Source organism: Cydia pomonella, chromosome 16 (assembly GCF_033807575.1).
Source record: "Cydia pomonella isolate Wapato2018A chromosome 16, ilCydPomo1, whole genome shotgun sequence".
Lineage (NCBI taxonomy): Eukaryota > Metazoa > Arthropoda > Insecta > Lepidoptera > Tortricidae > Cydia > Cydia pomonella.
Window position 1 is genome coordinate 9,775,213 of NC_084718.1, and position 25,747 is coordinate 9,800,959.

Consider the following 25,747-nt stretch of genomic DNA (forward strand, 5'->3'; position numbering starts at 1 on the left):
CATTGTAAAAGCTGGCAACTAAAAATGTGTCTATCGATAATAAGGCTTTTCTGGGCCAAAATACTTTTTGATGCCTAAAAACTGGTCCCTCCGAAAGAATAATTAATTTTATGGGATATCAGTACAAAATTGCGCAAAAAGTATACTTATATCGAAATATAACATTATTTTCTAACGCAGAAAACAAGATTTGACTGGGAAAATATGTTATTTTTCCTAAAATTGCGGTAACAACGTTGTAATTTTTGGTAACGCAGTCATTCTTAGTACAAAATATTGCTGTCCTTGAGCACTGTGTCAAGATGTACTTAGCTATTTCTCCCAATATTTCCTAGGTGGCGTTGAATCTTAAATGTCCCTATGAAAATGTAACATTTGAACCTTATTACAACGCCAATCGATATTTTTTACATTAAATATTTCATGGAATAAAAAATTATTTAGTCTGTGTCCCCAACAAAGAACAAAATCGTAACTACCTTGCGTTGCTATATGAAAATAAACCTTAAAGTGAGTGTGTAACATTTTATTTCACTTCATTTCGTTCGACTTATTGTAACTATTAGAACGAATGATAGCAACTGCGCGGCGGGGAGACCGCTAGCCGGATCAGTCGCGTCACAGTCGTTGAGAGAGGTGGGTGTGTTTATTGCGTGGCCGCTGAGTTACCGCTGTCGAAAGGTACGTACTGACGATATTTTACACTATTGTTATTTTAATACGCAGTTAGTCATGCTTTGTTTCTGTCAGTGTTAGAATATTTGCATTTTGTTATTCTTTTTAGTTAATATTTACAACGCAGTCAAATATTTACAACTGCGTAACTGCTACACTGCGTTACTAGAAAAAAGTAACGCAGTTGTTGTAAAGGTAACGCAGTTGCGTTTTTTATTATCTTTAATGTTAGAAATATGTTATTAAGACCGAAATGCAAAAATACTCTTTCTTTCTTCACAGAAAGAAGCTTCTGCACTAAATGGCGTTAACGCACGCAGAAAAGCAACGTCGTTATAGGCTTAAATTAAAGTTGGAGCCTATAAAAATGCTGAAGCCAAAAACAAAACATCTTGAAAGGTACCACGCAAATAAAAAACTTGTAATAGATATGACAGAGCGTGAACACAGAAATATCAAGCGTAAATGGAAGACTGCGAACAAGAAACGACGAGAACGTCAAAAGTGTGCTCAACAAATTATGAACATTACACCGGCGTCCAGCCCACGGTCAGGAACTCCAGTTTCACCGAGATCTAGAGGCCGAAGACAAATACGAAGAGATCGTTCTGCAGTTTACAGAAAAAATCTGAAAATTCAGGAAGAACTCGAAAAGATGAAACGGCAGTGCGATAAATACAAAAAGAGATACCAACGAGCTAAAGCCACAATCAAAGACACGAAAAAAATAAATAAGCTTAACCAAAACAAGTATTCAACGATATCTAATCTAATGCAATCAAAGACCATTACAAAAGTTTGGAGTCAGTGAGAGAGTAGAACGCCTTAAAACGAATTTTCCAAGGAGAAGGCATAGCCAAGTCTAAAATGAAGATTAGTATTATACGCGAGACTTTGGGCATTGATCAGATGAAAGTGATGAAACGACAGAATAACCCTTTAGGGAAAAAGCCTCTGGTTGATAATATTAAAAGCTTTTTTGACCGTGATGATGTTTCTAGAGCTACGGCGGGTAAACGGGAAACTGTCACCTTTAAAAAAATAAAAATACAGAAGCGCCATTAACTGGACACGCCACGGATGAAAGGCCTATTTCGTTCATTCAAAAAAGAAAACCCTGATTCTTTCTTCAGAATTCTTTGAGGCTGGTCATGGAAAAGGGGCTGCTGATGGCGTTGGTGGCTACCTCAAACGCACCGCAGATGAAAAAGTAGCTGCTGGTTCCGATATTTCTGATGCAGAAGCTTTTTATTACACTTTGAAGGATTTGAGCAAGGTTCGAATGTACTTACTGACTAAAAGCGACATTCAAATCGTTGGAAAAGCACTACCTAAAAACCTAGTGCCACTCCAGGGTACTATGCAAGTACATCAAGTTTTTATTGACACTCCCGGTGAACTCCAATACAGAGACCTCAGTTGCTTTTGCGAAAGGGGTTTTTGCCGTTGCATGAATCCAAAAACACATCAGCCTGTTCCTGTTCCTGTCATTAATACACTTAGAGAAGATATTCTTTCCTTTGAATCGGATGAGGAATCAGTCCTAGACGACATTTCTAATGTCGTTGCCGTACCTAGAAGATCATATTATAATACGGTTAATTCCTCATCTTCCAACTCTGACGACGAACCTTTAGTAAGATTTAGTCAACCATCGGTTTCTAATATAAACGAAATGCAGCTGAGTGAAAAGGAAAATGTTCATCCTTCAAAAATATCTGACGGTGTCCATGTTTTTATAAAAGTGTCTTCTGTCAAAGACAAACACTACACTTACCTCGGCGTTGCTAAAAGTGAAGTCGATGAAGAAGGAGACGTAAAATAGTACATTACGATACAAGTGCGAAAAATAGGAAATTCGAAACGAGTGGCGATAAATTAAAACACGACCGAAGGGAGTGTTTTAAATCGACACGAGTTGCGAATTTCCTATTCGCACATGTATCGTACAACGTTTTACAGTACATATGGCCCTTTAAATGTTCGACACAGTAACATAATATGCTACTTCTCGCACTAGTGCTATAAAGTAGCCCCATATGTACTGTAAATTATGTTTTACAAGATGGTAGATAAAACTGGCAAAAGATTCAAAGCAGTGGAGACTGATATTTCTTACGAGCCTTACGATAACATCTTGGAAATTGTTCCTAACCCTAAAGTTATCGTAAAAGGTAAAAGGGTATATTTTCATTACGATGAAGCAATTAACGTATATGAAAAGTAAGACTGAATTATTTGTATTAAATTTGCTAAGTTTGTTGTTTTTGAAGTTATTTGAGTTACTTGATACTATATCACGTCTTAAGAAGTAAAATTTTGTTTTGTTTTATCATTATAACAGATCTCTATAGAAAGTACTAAGTATAGTATGTAAGAAAATACTACTGTGTTACTAAGCTTACTACTGCGTTACTTTTGTGTCCCTTCGATTATTGTAGTAATTTCAGTAATACATGGGCTTCTAGTGATCTTAAATGCCTGAACCTCTTACGTACGTATTATAGATCCAAAGTGGAAGGTTATGCCATTAGGTGGTATTCAATATAAGTTGTTTTTTGTTATTAATAGGAAAGTTTAAGTTTTAAAATGACACTTTGGTAACGCAGTAATCTTAATTATTAAGAATACTCCATGAAACTGATTATTTCTGTGATTTAACTTACTAAGAGCTAAATGTAAGCGTTACAGTTTAAAACTGACATATTGAAAAGTCTGATTGTGCAATTTTATAAAAAAGTTAATTTTGTAAAAAAGTAACGCTGTTGTTTAATTTCTTGACACCTTGATATATTAGTTGCCAGAAATATAATAAACTCATTAAAACTATCGCTGCAGAGGTATGTATATTATAAATCGAACTATAACTAATCTATATTTACCTAAAAAAACAAAGAAATTTAATATTTTATTTTTATTTTTTATCGAAATTTGTGTGCTCGGATTAGGCATTAAAAAGTATTTTGGCCCTTCTAAAGCTTGTTAAAGATAGTTATCAGGTATAAAACTTATTTTAAGAATTTAGTTAAATTATGTAAATTATTTTGAATTCAGTCTATATCATTAATGATTAAAAATTTTAATAAATCATTATCGTATAGGAAGTAACTCAAGAAAATTGGAGCAATTTCTGTGACCATGTTAAAAAAATTGAAGACGATTATTGGAATTAAGGTCCTATAATCGAATTGGAGACTGAACGTTTTATAATCGAGGTTGGTGGTCCTGAAAGCGACACAACATCTGATGACAATCAGAATTCGTCAGAGTCAGAAAACGAAGAATATATAAATATTGAATATTTAGAATCAGATTTTGACGAATAGGTAAATTGAAAGAACCGAATTCTCTATAAGCAATGTTTTGACATTATACGAGCTACCCCTACCCACTACCCACTACCCCGATTATACATGACGTACGCACATTATTGCCATACGTAAGCTGTTTGCAGCGACACTATCTCAGGGTTAAATAAACTGTTATCAGGCTTTACTTTTTAATTATCTACTTTTTCGTTCTGAAACTACCAGTAGTAACGGCATTTCTCATACAGCAGTTATTAAAAATATTAATAAAAATTACACGAATAATGACAAATAGGTTACTTTGAAAAAACCCATTCAAGGTCATAAAATGTTGTAAATGTGGTGTGTGTGGTTGTGTATAAGATTTTGTAATTCGTGTGTAATACACTTACGCAAATTACATGTTTAAAGAATATTTTTTAATTGTTCCCACCTTATGAAATCAATGTAATTACAGTTCAACAATAGAAAATTTTAGTTGAACACAAATTGTTTAGGTATATCATTTTTGATAAAAAAAAGATCGAATGAGGGATTAGTCAAATCAGAACAATCAGGTACCAATTGTTCCAGGCGGGTAAATAAAACAATATTTTTCCATTTGTTTCGACCTAGCTGCTTATGGGTCGAGGACATAGAGGAGTAAACAGCTCTGCACTAGAGCAGAAACATATCACTTTTTGCACACTTTAAAGATCAACAATGAGCCACTTTCAGAACATATGAAAAATGTATTACTTACTCAGTCCATACGATTCGCCATCCATCTCGCTGTAGGTGAGGAACTCGCCCGCTAGCAACATGTCATCGAATTTTTGCCGAGAAACTTCTATATAGTGACCCTGGTGAAGTAAACTTAAAAATCCTTAACAAAATTTAAGACAACTGTCAGCAGGCAGCAGTTTGGCATAATATGAAATAGAATAAATGAACCATTGATCAATTCCGAGAATGCCGTGTTCACAAACTGTTTTAGCAGGATTATACATGCAAGAGTTGAACGTAGAGACTCCAACACATAAAAGGGAGGTTTTTAAATAAACTTAACTAAAATACGTTTGAATTCGCATTGCTGTGAATAAGATGTACCTAAGGATTTTCATGACAAAACTTTTTAGCTTAAAATGTAACTATTATTGGAGAGATGGGACTGTCCATTTTTTTGTCACTGGGCGTCAGCTCATCGTCCTGTGTACCAAGACCCCAAATGAAGCCGTGAGACCTAGGTTAAGATGTACTAACACTAGTATTGTAAGTCTGTATATAACTAACAATCTATGGGCAAATTGGCCTGAAATAAAGTAAATAAAATAAAAAAAATGTTTTATTGTCTAAGATTTAGAGCTCATTAGCATTTCATCTTAAAAATTGGCAACAAGCCGCGAGGCTCGAGCTTCATAAAAAGGCTCATTTTAGGTGTTTCCATTGCGGGGTACCAGAGATTGTTATAACGCATGTCTTCTGGTCTGCATTAGCGAAACTGTGTTTATTGGTCGATAGGGCTCGTATGCGGGGTGCCGGAGATTTTAGACGTTATATCGCCTGCCCGTAGTCACAGCACTCTGTATATCGACCGATTTATCGACCAATGAAACTGAGCCTTTAAGCATGAAAAAGCAGCGTTAAAAAAAATAAAAATCAATTATTTACTTAAATACCGGGTTATGAAAAACAGCTGTTGTGTGCTGGCGGCCCAGTTTTATCTTCGAGTCGCATTCGGTAGCAAGTCGGCGCGCCAGAGAGCCTGCAACATTTTCGGTGCATCATACCAATATTGCAACAGGTTTATGCTTCGTGAATGGGTTATAGTGGACGTAAACCGGGATTCATAGCATTTATAGCATGCAGTTTAAATAAATGTAAATCTAGTTTGATGATTTTATTTCAGAAAGCTGCAGCATCTGTAACATCATCATCCACAACAAATTCAAAACAAGATATTACTATTTGTATATGCAGTATATGCACGTCGATGTCGACACAGAGGTGTCGTAGTTATAAGATTTAAAGTTAGGGGTAATGATTGATATATGTGTTTTATGACTTTGATCAAGATAGGTACTCCAAAGTAAATTTCATTGTGCATAAATTAATTTTAAATACCTACTGATTGTAACCTATTATATTAAAATTAATGCCAATAGAACAGAAAATAGGGAATATAAACTGTGCAAGACTGGACAGGACAGGACGGTTATTTCAGTATGAGCTTAAAAAAGGTACAGTGAAAGGTTAACAGTCGCCCAGACAGTCAGGCACTTGGCGTATCCCTTACTAACTATCAATAAGTTTTGATATTAATATTGGGCGCCCGTTAAACTTGCTCTGTCCAAACCTCGTAGGAACCTTTCGCCTTATTGAGGCATATCTCTATTTAATAGCCAGCTATCAAAGTGGCTCTACTGTTCATAAACATTTTAATCAAACAACGATCGTAACATGTACAAAAGTTTCACAAACGTTAACCCGGGACGATTTTACCTCTTAAGGTTTTATAATAATTAGGACCAATAGGCTTATAGTATGGCATGGATGGAAATAACCTTTTATAAAAAAAAGAAAAAAAGAACGATTTCACAAAACAGTTTGAAATGCTATTGAAACTATTTACAACCATAGTGCATCTCATAACAATTATAATTAGCCTCAAGACTTTAAAATCTTTTGTCGTAGAGGAGTTCCATTCTGGTCTTCATGAGAATTTCCATTTCAACAAATAGCACTATTTAATTACAAATGCAAGGTTTTTAGAAAAAAAAAAATATAAAAATACAAAAATCACTAATCTAATTTCTGTATCTGTTTTTTATGTAGTGTGCAATAAATAATTTTATTATTATTATTATTGTATCTCCTTGGATTTCACGGGCCTATAAATCCCGGTCTTTTGATAGGCTTGCGTGGGGATATAGATCCAACACGTAGAGGCCTCTTGGAGAGCTTTAATGTCATGTAGAATTATTATTATTATTGTATCTCCTTGGATTTCACCGGCCTATAAATCCCGGTCTTTTGATAGGCTTGCGTGGGGATATAGATCCAACACGTAGAGGCCTCTTGGAGAGCTTTAATGTCATGTAGAACGCCTGCTGGAACCCGTTCACGGGCGCAACAATAGACACCTATGAACCGATCGCAACAGGCATTGGGACTATTGTAGTAAAGTGAACAGTATAACGGTCTATGGATTGAAGTTTGGGAGGACAATGAGGCTGAACCCAGCCTCATTGTCCTAACGTCTGCAATAACCATTGCAAAGACGTTCGGACACCTGCCATAACAATGTTTTCACTAGTTATCGAGGCAGGCGGTGACTCGCCGCCCACTAGATGGGCCCCTGAAAATGCAATTATTCCCTCGATTCCTCCTGGATCCCATCATCAGAACTGAGCTTTGACAAAAATGGGATCAATCTCAAAATCGATCGGTTTCAATAAATAAAAAATAAGCAAAAAATCGGACAGACAGACGGACATGACGAATATATAAGGGTTCCGTTTTTTGCCAGTTGGCTACGGAACCCTAAAAACATACAACCGAATTGAGAACCTCTTCCTTTTAAAATCTTGAAGTCAGTTAAAAACAAGAAACGAGAAGGAAGGCATTACATGAAATATGACTACAGCGTTATCATCTGACGGTTTACGTCTTATATAGGTATGTTCCGTAGATATGAACCGGATTCTCTTACCGGCAGCGTACTTAATATCGTAGTTATGTCTATACAGTTTTGTTATTTCGTTACGGAGTAATGGTGTGTGGAAAATACATGATTTGTACAGTAAATGCGAGGGAATTGCTTCTACAAACAAAATATTCATATATTTTTGTATTCATAAACTAAACGACGAAGCTATCAAGTGGATTAATTCTCTGGAGGTCGACTTATGATTTCTCTGTATCTGTATAATATGCCATACGATTAAATAAATAAAATATATTTTTGTCTCCAGGTAACGCGATTAGTAGCAGATAGTTAGTCAAGAAATAAAATAATAGATATGAATTTAAAATACACCCCGCCGACAACTACGAACCCTTTGCACCTTACAGCGTTCAAGGTTAAACGGTCGAACTGCGAAAAAATACTATAGAATCATTCATAATATTAAACAGTCTGAAAACAGTGTGCAAGTATTTGCGCAGGACCTCTTGTCCGACGAGCATGACGAGGGGCATTTCCATCGTGTCCGCGGGCGTAACGGATACGTCCGTAACAGCTGTTCCAAATATATCGGAAAGAATATGTTGACGGCAAGTTTGTTAACGTACACGAATTTCGGAACTTCCGTGTACTCGTGCGGGCGACCTCAAAACGACAATTTGACTCTACAAAGATAGGCGGACGACTTCTTTTCCTTATCCGTACAAATAGGTATCCGTAAAAATATGAGTGCCAGTGACCAAGCGCTTACAAACAACTTACGTCTTGAAAGTTACATACGAATTATAATTTAATATTTATTGGCAAAGGAAATGTTGAACTTCTTTTATACTACGACGGTGGCAAACAAGCATACGGCCCGCTCGTAAGCTTTTCGTCTAAGTCGTAGTTGCAGCTCATGAAATGCGTGCATCAAAAATCTGGGTGCATCAATTTCTGCCAAAGGAAATCTTTTGTTCAGCGAACGCCATATTTTGACGTTTTTATGTTTTATGCAAGCACAACTAGCTGGGTTGAAAAAACAGATAGCAATCGTTATCGTAAAAAGGGGTCCAAAAGCTTGCGAAAATTCTTTGGATCAGGTTACCAAAAAGCAGACTGCGTAGGCCTTATTTAAGTTGCAAGCAGGAAAGATGATAAGATGATATGGAGAACTATGTTCGCGATATCTTTGCCCACGGCCTCTTCTCCGAAGAGCACAACGATGGGAACCCCTCTGTGTGACGTGACAGTTATTCCACATATAGCATTTCACGGTACCTTTGCCAACGGCTTCTTCTCCGACCAGCACGACAAGGGGAACTTCTTCCGTGTCCGCGGGCGGTGTCACGGACACGCGGGCGCGAGACAACTGTTCCACGTACAGCATCCGCAGCAGGCGGCGAGACGCAAACGTGCTCACGTCCGGGCACGTATCCATTTTGAATCGGCTCTGTTTGAAATAAATGTAATTTTAAAACCAATAATATATAGGTACAAGCACGATGTACTAAGGAACGTTGTAAGGAGCTTTTTTGATACTGAAACGAATTCAAATTCGAGCTCTTTTCAAGCGTTCGAAAACATTGCTTTGTGTCAAAAGATTAACAATAATGTTGCCTACTTTTATTTATCACATAAGCAAGTCATCCGGAAATTTAATGAATATGATTTCAATGGTTTTAATATAACCACATCACCGCAGCGCAGCTAGTACGTAAAATATATATGTGTTAAACCAGAAGTTTACAATCAAGCCAGTGATGACCACAAATATCAACGAATACCGCAAACATGCCGCACATGTCAAAAAAAGGTGAATTTTATTTTTAAAACTACAACTGAAGCTACGAGTTCAATATGATGCGCAACAGGGTGCGTAGACAAGATGCCAATCGCTAACGCTCCATAGCGAACGAAACGCAACTGTCACTGTCGCACTAATATGGAAGAGTGATAGAGAGAGATGACTACGCTACGCTACGGAGCGTGAGCGATTTGCATCTTGCACCCATGGATGACATTTATACACATTACATTTCTGGTATCTCTTGTGAAATTCCAGGTATGTCTTGTGAAATTCACGTTAAGTATATAAATGTCATATCACATTACGACACGACACACCAGAGAAATAGTAGTCATGTGTAAGTAATGCGCGTAACATCACAAATGAGATATCACTCAAACGCGTAATATTGCATTACGCATCACTCCGAGAAACCAAGCATTACTTCAAACATCACTCGAGCACATGACTGGCCGAAGCGCGCGTAAACTCGTAAAGCATAAATATAGATTGACGCGCCGGTAGTCGGTACGAAAGGTCCGTTCAAGTACGATCCGCGTAATGTATAATGAGCAATGAGACGTGATGGTGTGATGTGTGATGTTTGTTTGCCATGCTATCATTACTTTGCTATCCCGCTCGCACCCGCACTCACTGCTCGCTCGCTCTCATTTCGCAATGCTTTCGGAACACTTCGGATCGGTCCGCTCGGCCGGTCGGTAGCAGTCGCATTTGAGTTATTGCAAATTTCATTAAATTGATACGATAACGAATTTTTGCACCTACAATCTATTTAAAACTGTAATGCGTTACAATGTTTTTAGTATTTTACCTATTAGGATGCGGCTAAATGATAATTCGCTTGCGAGTTTGAGCTTGACGAACAAAAACGTATTTACTGTTTATTATTGTCGTGAAATGTTTGGTTTGGTGGACTTTCGCAGCAAACTAAATTAAGCACGAGTGAAGTTACTTATTTATCTTTAATTTAATAGTGAGCTAGTGTTTACAGTACATTCTCGTATCAGTATACCCAAAAAAAAAAATACTACCATGTGACTCTCGATGGCGTTATCTCATTAATTAACAGATATTTTCTTTTATTTTTTATCTATGATGCATATTTTACGACTATAAAAATAAAAACATTAACAAAAACGATCTATCACATGGCGGTGACAAAACGCAATGCGTAATAGATCGTCGCGCCGATATGATACGCCCTAGAGTCCTAACACTCGCTGCGTAATGTAGTTGGTACTGTGATGAGTGTGACGTTGCCATCACGCGCGCGCCCGCGCGCTGTATTCGTTCGTTCGGGTAAATGTTTCGTTTCGAGTGATAAGTGATGTGATATCTCAGTGTAACATTACGTTTTCGAAAAAGTGATGTGATATAGCATTACTTTTTGAAGCACTGTTTCGCGCATGTCTAAGAAATAGTATACCAATCTTAGTATTAAGCGAATGCTTTAGCAACGTAAGACACACATGTAGGTAGGTAAGGTAGGTACATATCTAACAATAGGAGTTTATGCACCTGATACTGAACGAGAGGTCTTGAGCGTGGTTTATTGTATACTATTTCAGAGCCCTAGTAGTTATCAAAAGGGTGTAGCAGGATAGCCTAGGAAAAAATGTTCCTTCTGGAGTAGGTCCATGAAACTTTTGTATAATGTAGAATATAAACTGGTTCATTTTTGAAAAAAAAAAAATGGTGTGTGTACCATGAGCCAAACTTGATATACAGGTGATTATTTTTTTATTTTTGTTTTTTTACAAGAATTTCAATGGTTAGGGGGTTAATATTTTTTTTGCACGTACCTTTTAGTCTTATTAATATTTGTACAAAATTTGAAATTCGTCACTTTCATAGGTTAGGAAAAAATAATTAAAACAGTTTTGGGGTTAATCGGGTGTTTTTCACCCCCAGGGGGTAACAGAGGGATGAAACTTTGTGCAGAGTATAACCTTCCCACAAGGCATCGTTTGATTACAGTTTCGGCCCAAAATCGCTGGGGGAAATTTTTCCTAGGCTATCCTGCTGTACCCTTTGCTGGTTACCAAGTCTAAACTATGTTTAATCTTGTATAATAAATATTCCTACTACTGATATCGAAAAAAAATAAGCAACTTTGGCCACCTGTATGTCAAGACCTATGTAAAAGGTCTCATCATCACGAACTCTCAGTTATTCTCTTGTCGGTGGATTATCTTCCAGTTTTTCCTATCTTGCGCCAGCGCTTTGACTTTTGATATGTGACTTTTTATGTGTGATATTTGATGTGTGATATGACTACCTTTTCTTTCACTTGATAGTCTATGTGGACCAAATTGGGTTTATTTTGTTGGAAATAGCTTAAAATATTTCTTACTACATTTGCCGCAACATGAGTCTTTAGTTGGGAAAATTGTGTACGATTTCAATACATTTGACAGCCATTTCACTGACAGATTACAACGCTGGAGTAGAAAAATGAGTATTGTACTTACTCGTATCTTTAACTCCTCTTATCTTAATACTCTCCAACTTCATCAGGATCAAGGTCCACAACATTCCAGTACAAGAAACATAGCCAGGTACCTACAGCGCAGATGGGGGTAGACATAGATCTACTGTAAGTAGCTGAGTGTTGCGTACCTTATGGACTGGATCCAGTTCCATAGCATCTAAGTTTAGGAGCAGCGACAATATCTCATAGATAAAGATTTAAACACAAAACACGGTCGACTGCACTCCACTGATTAAATTACTTGATAGCGGTTAAGTTGCGTGACTGTTTTTACGTATCGTAGCACGGATTTAGGTCAAAATTAGTCTAACTGATGTGTCTAATATTGTAGACAAAATACCAAGTTCTCTAGCTTCCTCATATCCGTATATTATTTTAATTTAGTACTTGATAAGATAGTAATTACTTGAAGGACAGGATCAAGATCCGTAGCGTCCAGGTTGAGGAGCAGCGGAAAGGTATCGCATATGACGTGCGCGTATCCGGGCGCCTCGCAGATGGGGTTGGCGCGAAGATCGAGCACGGTGAGCCGTCGCAGCTGGCGCATGTAAACTGCCAGCTCAAGCAGCGAGCCGAGCCTGTTGTTGCGGGCGTGGAGTTCGCGTAGTCTGCGAATGAAGTGATTTCGAATACACAGTATGTTAAGGTTGAAATACAGCGTAACTCGTAGAGTATGTTTTATAGCAATTAAGAAAAAAAATGTTGCTGGTCGAGCATGCGCGTCGGAAGGGTCAAGCGTCAAACTCAACATAATCCTTTCTAATGAACGTGTGGAGGTTATAAAATGGGACAGCATTATATAATATAAAACTTTGATGATTATAATAATACTTAGCTTAAGCTTAGTTACGTTATTCTGGAAAGTTGGTAGCTATAGTGTCTATTTATTTTAAGCACGGCCCTGTGTATTATGCTTAGGTACTTTTATATTTCGTTTTTTTTTAGCATTAGAAAAAGAGTAAACAATCTATACGTGTCTCTTAATTGAAAAACGCTTTAAAAATAGTATCTATTACTTATGTACTTCAATATAATGTAAGTTTTTCTAATGTTAAAAATACTATAAATAAATATCTATCTCATACATACAGATACATACCTCGTACATCCCGAAAATATCTTCATGGACTTTAAATTATTTTCGTTCAAATTTAGATAATCAAGTTGCAGTAACGTCCAAAGTCCCTCGTTGGATCCTAGTTCGAAACTCGAAATGTTATTGTAAGACACATCCATCCACAATAATCGTAGATGGCTCAAATTTTCCAAGCGCTGGATGTGGTTAAACGATAAATCTAGATGACGAAGATATCTAGAAAAGTTTGTCATGAGTAGGTACTTGTTTGTGAGCAAACGTGTAACTTACAACAAAAATAATATGAATTAAACCTTAAACTTTGCAGACCGCTTATACTTTTGATGTTGTTGTGAGACAAGTCTAAAATAGTAATCGACCAAAACATGGCTAGGTCTCTTATCTTTTTCACTGAGTTGTATTTATAATGAACTTCTGTGAGAAACCATTGCGCTGAAACAGAAAACGACTATTTAAGATTTTGTAGTATTTCTACTTAAGTCAGATTGTTTTCGCAGAATCGATTGCTTTTTCGGTTAGAAAAATCAGGTGCGGTACGCGATGTTGGCTTACGACGAAGTCGCTGGAAATGAGGAGATCAGTGAACAAGCCAGTCGGTAAATAGGAAAATCTTCTGTAATGGATAAAACCCACTGTTTTGTGCCAAGACGGGACCACGTTTCCCGCATTGCATCGGGAACGGTTTTCGCTGAGCACGAGCCAAACGAGAGCTATCGAATTGAGCGCGAGCGGGACCGCTGGGTACATTACGTTACCGTTAACCTTTCCGTCTCTACACCCGGGACAGGTAATCCAACTCACGTATCGATACTAGACTAATGTTTTATTTACGTGTGCTATACTCCAATACGGTTTCCAGTCTGTTGAAATCCACGGACAGATATTGCAGGTAGAGAAGGTGCGACAGAACACTTAGGTTTGACAGCAGATTCGACGATAAATCCAAGTATACCAAATACTTATAATGTTGCAGTATGTCAATATTTTGCAATCGCTGTAATTGAAACAGGCGTTAAGAGAGAGAAAAAACCGGTCAAGTAAGATCGTTTTACTCGAGCACCGAGGGTTCCGTACAATCTTTGAATTATCTCGTGTTACCTACTATATAAAGGCGAAAGACTTGAACAGTACCTATACTAAGTATAATTGTGTAAGTAAGTAAATTGTCGAGGATAATTCTCTATCATGTGAACCGATTTCAAAAATTGATCTTATATTTGAAAACGGTGTATTTAATGTAATCATAAAAAAATCATGTATTACACATGAACACACGTAAAGTTGGTTAAATTGCAAACAGCAATCGGAAGGGTTTTTTATTATTAAAAAAAAATAACAAGATAAAGGTCTCATTATATTTTTCGTATAAAATGTATAGTAATGTTAATATTATGTATTTTTTTCACATTTTCCTTCATTTTTTTTTTTTTGGTATGAAAAACAAAATGTTTTTGAATGTACATTTTGAGCTCTTTCAAATGATACCTACCCCACTTGACCTAGTCTTTGAAAGACCAGGCTTACCTTACTACTAGACTTTAAAAATTTGCCCCCTCTTCATATTGGGCATTTTCCATAGTTAATAGAAATAAAACTATCAATATAAGCGTTGTTCATAACTATTCCAAATTTAAAATCGATAGCTTAAGTGGTTCTAGATATATTTTTCGATGTGACAGACGGACGGACAGAGTCGCACCATAAGGGTTTCTTTTGTACCTCTTTGGTACGGAACCCTAAAAATGAGAGTATCTTAATTTACAATTAAATCAATAGTCCGCATTGTAAAGAAAGCCGTATGCAAGATAATTCCCCGTCTAAACGGGCTTTAATAAAGTTTATTACATTAAATACTCAAGTACATTTTTCTAAAAATGCTGGTACATAAATCAATAGGTAACAGTGCCCACAACACAAGCCTTCCCCCTCCCTTAAGTGACCCTGCTTATGAAGCCGATGGTTCTGGGTTCGAATCCCGGTAAGGGCATATGTTTGTGTGATGAGCACAGATATTTGTTCCTGAGTCTTGGGTGTTTTCTATGTATTTGTATATTATATATATCATTGTATGAGTGCCCACAACACCAGCCTTCTTGAGCTTACTGTGGGGCTTAGTCAATCTGTGTAAGAATGTTCTATAATAATTCTTTATTTTATAGGATTTTACAGACACTGTAGTCACAAGATGGTTTTACAAATTAGAGAAACAAGGGTCGATTTAACCTTTCCTGTGAGGTTCAATTTGATGTAAACGTAGTCTTCCAGTATCGGAATACGGTGCAGGTAGGTGAGGCAGGCGGCGACCATGTCTCTCGTGAGGACCCCGCCGACCAGCTCGGCCACGTCGCACAGTCGGAGCACGCGCACCGACGGCGAGTACGTGTCCTCGTATAGCTCAGGGAAGTTGTAGAAGCAGCCCCAGAGTTGTTCTTCGTTCATCAATGGTGTCACGTTATGTGGGAACTAAGAATGGATTCATTCTGTTATGGCTATGTCGCACATGTAGTAAGTATATCTATTAAGGAGTGCTTCAGAAAAAAAGTAGCAGCACATTATGTAAATTGTTCATGTTATTTAGTGATAATTTTTAAGTAGAGCATTTTTGTAGTAATCTGTACATACTATTAAATACAATCGTGTTTAAAATAAAAGGATGAATTGAAGTTTTCGCCTTTTATATTACATGTCTCCTAAGACTTTTTGAACAGCGTCTTTTGAGAGAATTTATGAGGTATTTCTCATAAATATAGTTTTTTCTTTAAGTTTGATAAGCTACTTAATAGATTATTAAATTGTTTTATGTTTTGATTTGACTTTACTTTGAGGTAGTTACATGGAATTCCCATTTGTGTGTATTTGCGATTTTTACAGAAATTTGTCTCCCATAGAAAAACCTCTGTCAGAGGTTAGATTGGAGAGACTTCCTGATTACCGAAGAGGAACTCCAGTTTATTGGTATAATTTACTCGTTAGATGATATTCCTAAAAGCATACAACTAGTTGTGAAAATTGAAATTCAAGTGTGGCATTGCGGAAAACGGCAGGTGGAGATTGTCAAATTGTGTTGTACAAAAAGTTACGAAGTACATTGCAATAAAAATGAGAAAACTCAAACAATCTGATATTTCGAAATATGATTTTATTGTTGTTGTTGTAGTATTTTATCTACAGATTACTGAAAAAAATTAATTGCTACATAATTAATAAAAAAAAAAAATATACTACATAATTCACTGCCACTTTTTTACTGAACCACTCCTTAAATATAATATTTGGGATGAGACCTTAACTTAATATAACGTTATTTTCTTGTGATAAAGAGGTAAGAATCCTATAATATGTAAGGGGTACGGTAATTGAACAAAGACTTAATCAGACCCAAACAAACGCAACTCAACAAAATTTGTTATCCTTTCAAATGAGCTCTCAGATTTCTCTCGGTTGGCAAAATCACAGTACGAATATTTTAAGTTAAAACGACATCCGATAAGATATTTTTACCTCGGGGAAATACCAGTCGCGGCGAGTGATGAAATGTGACCCTACTCAAGGGGACGTACATCAAATTGGTGGGGACGCGATCCTGCCGTTACTTTTGAGCCCTACATCACCTCAAAAGATGTTTAACGGCCCTTTTACCTGCGCCGCATATTATATTGCCAAGGGGGTTGTTGACGACAATATTTCATGCCGAAGTTTACATTCATGAATTTTACATGCAACGCCAAACAACTTTCAGGTATGCCTGATTCGGAGTTGGAAAAATATGATAATTAATAATGTACACGAACAGATTTCGTGTCGTTTTCCGAAGCCCGTAAACGTGAAAGAATTTTCAATTTTCGAAGCCGAAGTTCTGGAATATGAAGCGAGTTTCTTTTTGAATTGAGAACATTTCATTTTTATAAAACTTGAAATTTTACATATGATTTGGAAGTATTTTTCTTCCTGAACACTGCAATATATTCATATAAATTTAATATGGCTTATTACAAAAAATACAAAACAATAAAAAAAATGTTGTGATTTTAACAATTCTACGGCACAATAGGTGAAATGCCATTGCCATTCAAAACGAAAAAAAATTGGCTGTCATAATATTGGATTTGACATTGTCAATTAAATACGACGTATTGATTGAATTTCAAAACAAAGAGAAATTTATTTATATAATTAAGTTACTATCTAATAATCGTTTTTAAAATGGACAAAGCCATATGAATTGATGAGGTATATACTCCTCCAAAGTATACCAAATACTGTTTCTTCCCTTACCTACTGCAAAAATAGCAAAAATGATTCGTCGAAGATATCGGTACAAATATTTAATTACTTTACATTCGTTTTTATCAACATTGTTTTATCACAACAACCGACTAGTTTGAAAATATTGAATTAAGTCATGTTTTTTTTTCTATTGTGATAAGACCTAGATTCTAGCGTAGAACTGGAGTTACGCCATTTTAGAATAAGTACACATTTAAAAAAATATTATAAATGAAATACCAATCCTAGTGGAAAAAATAAACTATTAGTGTAGTCCTTGTTTCAATTAAAATGTAGAGAACCAATAAAAATATAGGGTCAGAAAATTAAAATGTTGTCAATAGGGTTGTTTCCATCTACAAATCTTAGGCCAGAATAGTATCCCAATAAATTCTTATGGATTATAGGAACATGTTAAACTACCTTTAGTGGACCTCTAATGAGCATATTTTTGTAAATATTGAATTTAAAATATATTTTAACACATGTCAGGTGACCCAAGTCGAAACGACATTGAAGATTCTGATGACGTTACAACTCACGGATTGACATTGCCCAATGTCAATCAAATATAACCGCGAAAATCGAAGTTCGTCGAATCGAAATTCTAATTACGTCTTGGTAAGAGTAAAAGTGAAAGATCCCCACAATATCCGATTTTCAGTTTTTGCAGTAGGCCCTCCGTTGTCTGTTCTCAGTACAAAATTTAATACTCAAGCCGTAGACATTTTGGTGGTGTTACGGGTGTATGTACCTATATACTTACTTTACTCTTTGGTATGTACATAGTTATGTGTCAAACCGTAAACTGTGACGTCATACAATTTTCAAAGAGCGTTTTGGGCGCGAAAGTATGGGTCAAAATATATTTTGTTAATTTAACATATTTAAAGCCGTTTTTACGGTAAAAGTTAAATTTTAGGGCAACGTTTGGTCAACCTGTATATTAACCATACAGGGTGACCTTCGCCATTGGACAAACCCTGAAATCCCAGGTAGGGTTACTGCTCAGGAATGCTCTGACGTTAATATTTTTTAATTAGAACAAAAGATAAAATAAAAAAAAACGAACAAAAGTGATTTGCAATAATCGACAACAAAAAGAAACATGTGTTAATCTATGTAATCGGTCCGAAGATCTACAATGCTATCCCAGATAACATACAAAACATAGAAAATAAAACTCTTTTTATAAGAAATTAAAGACATGGCTTGTTAATAATGCATTTTATGACATCCGAGAATTCTGTGACATTTAATTGAGTTTTATTTTCCTTTAATTTTTATATCTGTTATTATTATTTTTGCCATTATAATATGTATTTTTAATGATTCATTTTATTAAATAATAATGATTGAAAATGTATTGAGTTTTAATCTTATATTTATAATGTGTTGACGTGTAATGTACCATGCCTTTACGAAATAAATATGAATATGTATATGAATAATCTTTGGTAGTGTTTTTGACAATTTGTTCGAAATATTTGATAATGATGACATTTTTCAAAAGTCAGAAGCTTATGAGTGTCATAAATAAAAAAGATAACCAAAAAGGTCGAAGAAGGTTCCATACTTATTCTTTGAAGAAATTACCTTAGGAGTTACTAACATATACAGGCTGTTCCAAAGTAAATAACCGGCCAAGAGCATGTCGGGCCACGCTCAGTGTAGGGTTCCGTAGTTACTCTTCCGGCACAATAAGCTAAACTGGAGCTTAAAGTATAGTAAATTGTTAACCAAGGGATGAAACGGTACCTTTCACCCGAGTTAAACAAATAGGCAAATTTGCATAATCAGTACCTAATTAAAGTAAGTCTTTTTACTATGAAGGGAAAACTTTTTGCGATAACTCAAAAACAGCTAAACTGATCATTTCCGCTATAGTTTTCATTTAATGTCTTTCTTAAGTTCTACTTCCACGATTTTTTTCATATTTTTTGGACCTATGGTTCAAAAGTTAGAGGGGGGGGGACACATTTTCTTTTTATTTCGGAGCGATTATCTCCGAATATATTCACTTCATCAAAAAATGTTTCTGGAAAACCCCTATTAGTTTTGAAAGACCTTTCCAACGATACCCCACACTCTAGGGTTGAAGCGAAAAAAATTTTCACCCCAATTAACGTGTAGGGGAGGTACCCTAAAAAAAAAAAAAATTGATTTTATTGTACGACTTTGTTGGCTTTATTGATTATATACCCATTCCAAATTTCAGCTTTCTAGCACTAACGACCACGGAGCAAAGCCTCGGACAGACAGACAGACAGACAGACAGACAGACGGACATGGCGAAACTATAAGGGTTCCTAGTTGACTACGGAACCCTAAAAAAGGTAATTTGTTAATTTCTTCGAAACCGCTACACCGGTTGTTATGATACTTTGTACACAGGTTCTAAATACCCTAATGCATATGTACATTTCGGCTTTGTCCAATGGCTAGGGACACACTGTAGAACGTTAACAAGCGTTTCAAAAAATTGGATACAACCCTATTGAAAAAAAAGATTGAAAAAAAATTTTTTTTTTTCATCATACAGTGTGGTGGTAGTGACGGCTTACTGCTTCGATAGGTATGTCCTCTGGGTGACTCCGTATGTCTTCGAGCAACTGACAAGGCAGCGTTAATCGACGGGTTGGTAAACTTTGTTTTAAGCTGCTGACTCCACCTAAAACACAAATCCGGCCAATACATATTCAGTCTTATAGTTAACGATAGCTAGGCGTGTAAATCTTTGTGATGTACAGTCGACGTCAAAGATATTTTACATTATTCGCCTCATTACAAAGGAGTAAGGTGCAAAATTGTAAACTTTGACGTCGACTGTATCTACATTGCGTGATATTTAAATATATACGATGTATATAATTATTTAGGGATCGAGCTATAATAGCCCCATGTTCACACCTTTGAATTTGAATTTCTTCGCGGATATATGCAGGTATTGCAGGCGTAATTTTCTTTATGTACATACTTCCGAGGAACTCATTGGTAGGTACGATAGAAGGAAAGAAAAAAAACGAGATTTAATATTTATATTTATTTTATAATAATTGCGGATTTAAATAAAACGACTGATTTACACCGTGAGCCTATTAAGCCCAAGATTTTAACCTCGCATTCCCGAGGTCATAAGGATCAAAAAATGTTATACGAGTAGGTATGAGTTTTGGTAAAAAAAATATTGCGTTTTCTGCACACGACACGTTATTTCTTTGTACATCTTGGCGAAAACTTAAAACATTACAATGAATAAGAAAAGTTTTTTTTTATTTACAGATAAAAATTGCGTGTTTTCGTTAAAACTTTAATGTCTGTCAGTCGGTATGTATAAACCATGTCACTAGTGGCAACATATTATTTATTATACTACTATCTTTGACGTAACTGCTAAAATGGCATTTTTCACCAAGTTATTAAAGAAATCAATACGGTCAAGAATACAAAGTCTGTCGGGCTTAATAGGATCACGGTGTATAACGACTGCAGTCGTATACGTGATATGTACAGTCAAAAAAATTAATTTGTGACCCATTTCGCACCTTGTCACAGTGACAAACAACATGAAATTCGCTAGAGACCTCATACTATTGTTACTGTGGTAAGGTAGGAAATGGGTCACAAATTAAATCTTTTGACTATACCTAAAAAAATACAATGTCTGGGATCGCATCCCTAACAAATCTTGTAAAAACAGAAACCCTGGAATCGTAGAAGGGAAAATATTAAAAATCCTGCACGCGCTTTCACGGCAAAAACGTAAGGGTTATCTGGTGTGAATGATAAACGCCGGCCATTCTCAGCTCCGGACATATTTTCCGCGCCCTTGCTCCACAGACCTACTCAATGAACCCCGACATATCATTGATATATGTGTTAGGCTGAGGAAGTAGGATATAATAGTGGCCGTGAGGTAAATACGAACTTACATTTTGACATCAAAATCATGTTTGGTTGACATCATTCGCCCTTGAGTATCGCTCACACCAATATACATGTACGAACAAGTGCGAGCGGAATGCACGAATCATAACAAAATGACATCATTCAGATTTCATGACGTACGTTTGAATTGACCTCCGTATCACTATATCTCCGAGGCATATGATGACTATGATGTTTTACATGTTAGACTAACCATGCTAACTTTGCACAAATTGGCAGTAAGAATGCATATATATCCCTATATAAGCTCCACACTTGACGTATAGCCCTTGGCATGAAAACTTATTGTGGTTCGACTCTATCATACATAAGGTAATATTTTATTGTCAAAATGGTCATTTGATATTTGTTTACATTTGTTAAATTAAATTAAATAAATTAAAGATAACTCTGCAACGATTTCGACAGCACAGCAGACTGTAAGTAGTCTAAATCAAAATGATGTTGATTTTATTTAACTAAATTGAAACAAAATCAAGTCAATCTTTGCCTTTTTTCTTTTACTTTTCGTCACAGTCTAAACTTTTTATGTCGGGTATTAGAGTGAGACCAAGCTAAGTTGGCAGCGATTTATTGTTGTCTTTAGAAATAAACTGGTCCCTTTTGTCGGCATCGGCGGACACTGTACAGTTGAGAGGCAAAAGGAAAAGTTTCTTGTAATAAAAACTTCCATAATTGACACATTGGTGACATTAGATACACATTTAAAAACTCGTTTGGCAGCTTACCAAGAGCCCAATATTCGGCGTAACTAAATCCCACAGACTTCGCTGGCTAGGTCACATACTCAGAATGGGGGAGGATCGCACAGTCAAGGAAGCGTACTTGGGGCGACCAACCGGCCGCCGACCGATCGGGCGCCCCAGGTACCGCTGGTGTGATGTCGTGGAGGCGGACCTGCGTCGGCTGAATGCCAATTCATAGCAGGAAACAGTGCTGGATCGGGACAGGTGGCGTTCTCTCATTTCGGAAGCCAAGATTCTTTTTGGATCGCTGAGCCAAAGCAGTTAGTTAGCTTACCAAGAAATGATAGTCGATTTAGTTTTCACAGCCGAATTTGACGAGTTGACCAAACAATGCCAAGAATTTGCAGAATTTTATCATGAAGATATTAATGCATATGAGCTTAAATCGCATTGTATTAATTTAGACAATATTAAAAAAAAAATACCAGAGCAAGCTGCGGAAATAAATATGCCAACCTTACATAAACTAATAAAGTCAGATAAATTAGAGGAAACTATTCCAAATGTAGAAGTTGCTACAAGAATATTCCTTTGGCTAATGTTTACCAATTGTAGTGGAGGGCATTCTTTTACGCTGCTTAAGAGAATAAAAAATGAATTGCGAACAACAATATTATAATACACGAACGACTAAGTAATTTGTCAATTATGTGCATAGAAATCCTGAAAGAAACCATTATCGTAATCGTAACCAAAAAAACCAGCAGCATACTAATATCATTTAATGATAATATATTATATTAAATATTTGATTACCCATAACAAATAGAATATCATAGTAGAAGAATGTTAGTTCTATTCGCTTTTTTACTTTCCAAAAGGCCCCCAAGTTCTTGAGTGCTTAAGGGCTCCAGCATAATTTAAGACGGCCCTGAATACATTGAGTTAGACCAAGATAAGTCACAAGGCAAGAAAATTAAGGAATGATTAAGGATACAATAAAAGCGATTTTCTATTATGAGGTACAACAAAAAAAACTATTTCTGTTATGTTTATTAGGTTGTGTAAGTAAGTTATGGTTTATTATGAGTCAAGTAATTTTTTTTTTTTTATTTATTTAGAAAACAAACAGCCTTTTACAAATATGTCTAAAGTAAATGAACTAAAAATAGGCCTAAAGTTTCCTACATTACTAAGAAAACTATTACATGGAAATGTAAATTACGCAATTATAAATTACCGGTTTAGTTGTGTGCTACATGCAAGTAAGTTAAGAAAACATACAAAAGTATGAAAAATATGACTGGAACCAAATTGATCAATTTCTAGAAAACAAAATTTGCCGAACTTTGTTCTTGAACACGGACAAACTATGAACAAAAATATCTATATCGTTAAGAGATTCATTATACAAATAACAAGTGCGCCTAAAGAAAGAGTTTTTAGCATACTGTGTGCCACAGGAGGAAATAGAAAATGTGGGTTTAGAACGTGAGTGGAAACGAGAGATTTTGAAGGAAACGCTATCTAATAAAAGGTTAGAATCTATGTGATTTCTAATAATTTGAAATAAAAATAAAACATCTAGATATGCTCTTCTTTTCTCCAATGGAGGGAGACTATGTTTAGCTGCTGACGAAAAATAATCACAGTTATAGCGGCCGGTTCTGTAATCAAGGGACTTACAAAAAAATTTCTGAATCCTTTCAAGTCGTGACTTATGAATGCCAAAATGTGGGCTCCAAACAACACTGCCAAACTCCAAAATACTACGGACGAAAGAGTAATACAAAACTTTTAACGTGAATGTACTTTTGAATGGTTTACTTAAACGCAAAATCATTCCTAATTTTTTATATGCTCTCGCCACAATATTATCTATGTGTTCAACAAAGGAGAGTTTAGCATCCAGAGTAATCCCTAAATCTCGGATCGACGACACCCGTGAGACACTGCCACCAGCTAACTTATAATCGAAAGTTATAGGATTATGTTTACGGGAAAATGTGATAGTGTAGCATTTCTCAGCGTTTAGAATTAAGTGATTTCGCTGACAATAGTCCTCAAATTGTGACAAATCGGATTGTAACGCAACACAATCATCATAATTCCTAATAGTCTTATATATTTTTGTGTCGTCTGCATAAAGTATGTGGGATGAAGACTGAAAGATAGTATCAATATCATTTACATATAGGACAAATAGAAAAGGCCCCAGGTGAGAGCCCTGGGGAACCCCTGAGGGAACGGGTAGAAACTTCGACCTATGACCCTTGAGTGCAACCGCCTGACTTCTATTACTAATAGCAGATTCACAGTGTAACAAATGAATCTCTATCTATCTATTTTTCCATCTCTAATTAGGAATATTACGAAGTTCTTCTTGCGGATATCATCACTGGTGTGTTTGGGACGAAGCAAGTTGCTGATTTGCATTTGTGGCTACCTGACGACCCCTGCGTTGAGGAATGAGGATAACTCACATATAAAGTGGATTATATTTAAGATTTTAATTTGGTGCTAATAAAATTAATAATTATTTTTTATTAGGATTTGAGCTTACTTCCGACCATACATTCCGAGAGGCTGTCAAGGTAGTTAAGCCTAGAGACTTCAGTCCAGGTTTTCAGCACGTTGCTCACAAGCAATTTCCCACCGGCGTTCCTGTCTCCAATCATGTGACGCACGACAAAAGGCTTCCTCGGTCCGTCGTTTTCATCGTTTGTCGATGAATCGTTTATTTCATCTGACGACTCGGTCGTTTTGGAAGTCAGTTCACTACTAGATTCATTCATTAGGAATTATTTTTAATGAAGGCTTCAGTTAAATAATTCCTTACACTTACTTTTTAATGGGTGACTAAGTTGACATTTACTGTCAGTTGGATATGTTTTTAATGTCTATATAGTATATAGTAGTTTAAGTTTAAGGTTTGTTTAATATAACTCAACTTTGTATGCCGGCTGCACCTGAATCCCAAAATAAGTACCATCTGTAACTAATATGATTTTGTATTTTTGTATTAATTTTTAATAACTCGCCTGGATTTTGCGTTTGTGTTAAATACAGTTAATTTGTGAAAATTGGTATATTAATTTGTTTTTGGCAATTAAGTTTTTGTGTAATTTAACCGCCTAAAAAAAGTGAGTAATTTTTTTCATGAAATAAACATTTACATTCAACAGAAATGTAAAAGTTGGTACCTAAGTACAACAAAGAAACTGGTGGAATGAATTATTCTTTGTAGTTAATGTAGATGGTTTGCCGAGTAATATAAACGTTTTTATAAACTTTAGAGTCGGTAGAATTCATAATTGGCCAAAGTAGCTTTATCTAGGATATTATGCATTCTCAAGACAAGAGTTTCTCATTCTCGTTTAGGTTTAGTATTAGGTACGTTTTTACATTTTAGTTACTTTATTAGGATATGTTTAGGCATGAAACAAAAATCCTATTCAACTATTTATGCTATTAAACTTATACCTATTTAAACTAGAGGCACTGTGAGTTGTAGACCTCGTGTTAAGCTAAGAAAATTTAAAAGAGAAAAATATATTCATCGAGTCGTTATCAGGTTATCACAGTGAACTCACAATAGTTGTGGTATAAAAAAAAGTTATAAAGGAACTAAGTGCCATAGACCGGAATTTGAAAAAATCAAAAATCTGGAACGATAACATAGAATCTAGTCATAATATTTCACGAGAATCGGTTTAGAATTGCGACCTGTAGAGGAGAAAATCCGACATCCATAAGCAAAATGCCCAAGTTAAAATGAAGACCTTCGCTACCGCTTCGGTTAATTAAAATGTAAAATTTTATAA

General features: G+C 35.9%; 2 protein-coding genes and 1 long non-coding RNA gene across 3 annotated transcripts in view; 1 reads left to right on the forward strand and 2 right to left on the reverse strand.

Annotated features, from left to right (window-relative positions):
* The window catches only part of LOC133526138 (uncharacterized), a 41,607-nt gene extending 36,682 nt beyond the window's left edge, over positions 1 to 4,925 (reverse strand). Inside the window, exon 1 of the mRNA XM_061862618.1 lies at positions 4,726 to 4,925. Within this exon, the coding sequence (XP_061718602.1) occupies positions 4,726 to 4,786 (61 nt within the window). The 5' untranslated portion in view covers positions 4,787 to 4,925. The remainder of the gene's footprint in view (positions 1 to 4,725) is intronic.
* Positions 361 to 3,435, forward strand: LOC133526504 (uncharacterized). The gene is made up of 2 exons (XR_009800737.1): positions 361 to 681; positions 958 to 3,435. It is a non-coding gene; the product is annotated as an uncharacterized LOC133526504 (long non-coding RNA).
* A 522-nt stretch (positions 4,926 to 5,447) lies between the features above and the next one.
* LOC133526135 (leucine-rich repeat and guanylate kinase domain-containing protein-like) lies at positions 5,448 to 24,931 on the reverse strand. The gene is made up of 9 exons (XM_061862613.1): positions 24,487 to 24,931; positions 19,854 to 19,960; positions 15,247 to 15,486; positions 13,855 to 14,017; positions 13,317 to 13,455; positions 13,027 to 13,239; positions 12,334 to 12,535; positions 8,908 to 9,079; positions 5,448 to 5,727 (listed from the first exon to the last, which is right to left on the reverse strand). Exons 1-9 carry the CDS (start codon positions 24,716 to 24,718, stop codon positions 5,630 to 5,632), a joined length of 1,566 nt encoding a protein of 521 aa, XP_061718597.1. The 5' UTR covers positions 24,719 to 24,931; the 3' UTR covers positions 5,448 to 5,629.
* Positions 24,932 to 25,747: the final 816 nt, after the last annotated feature.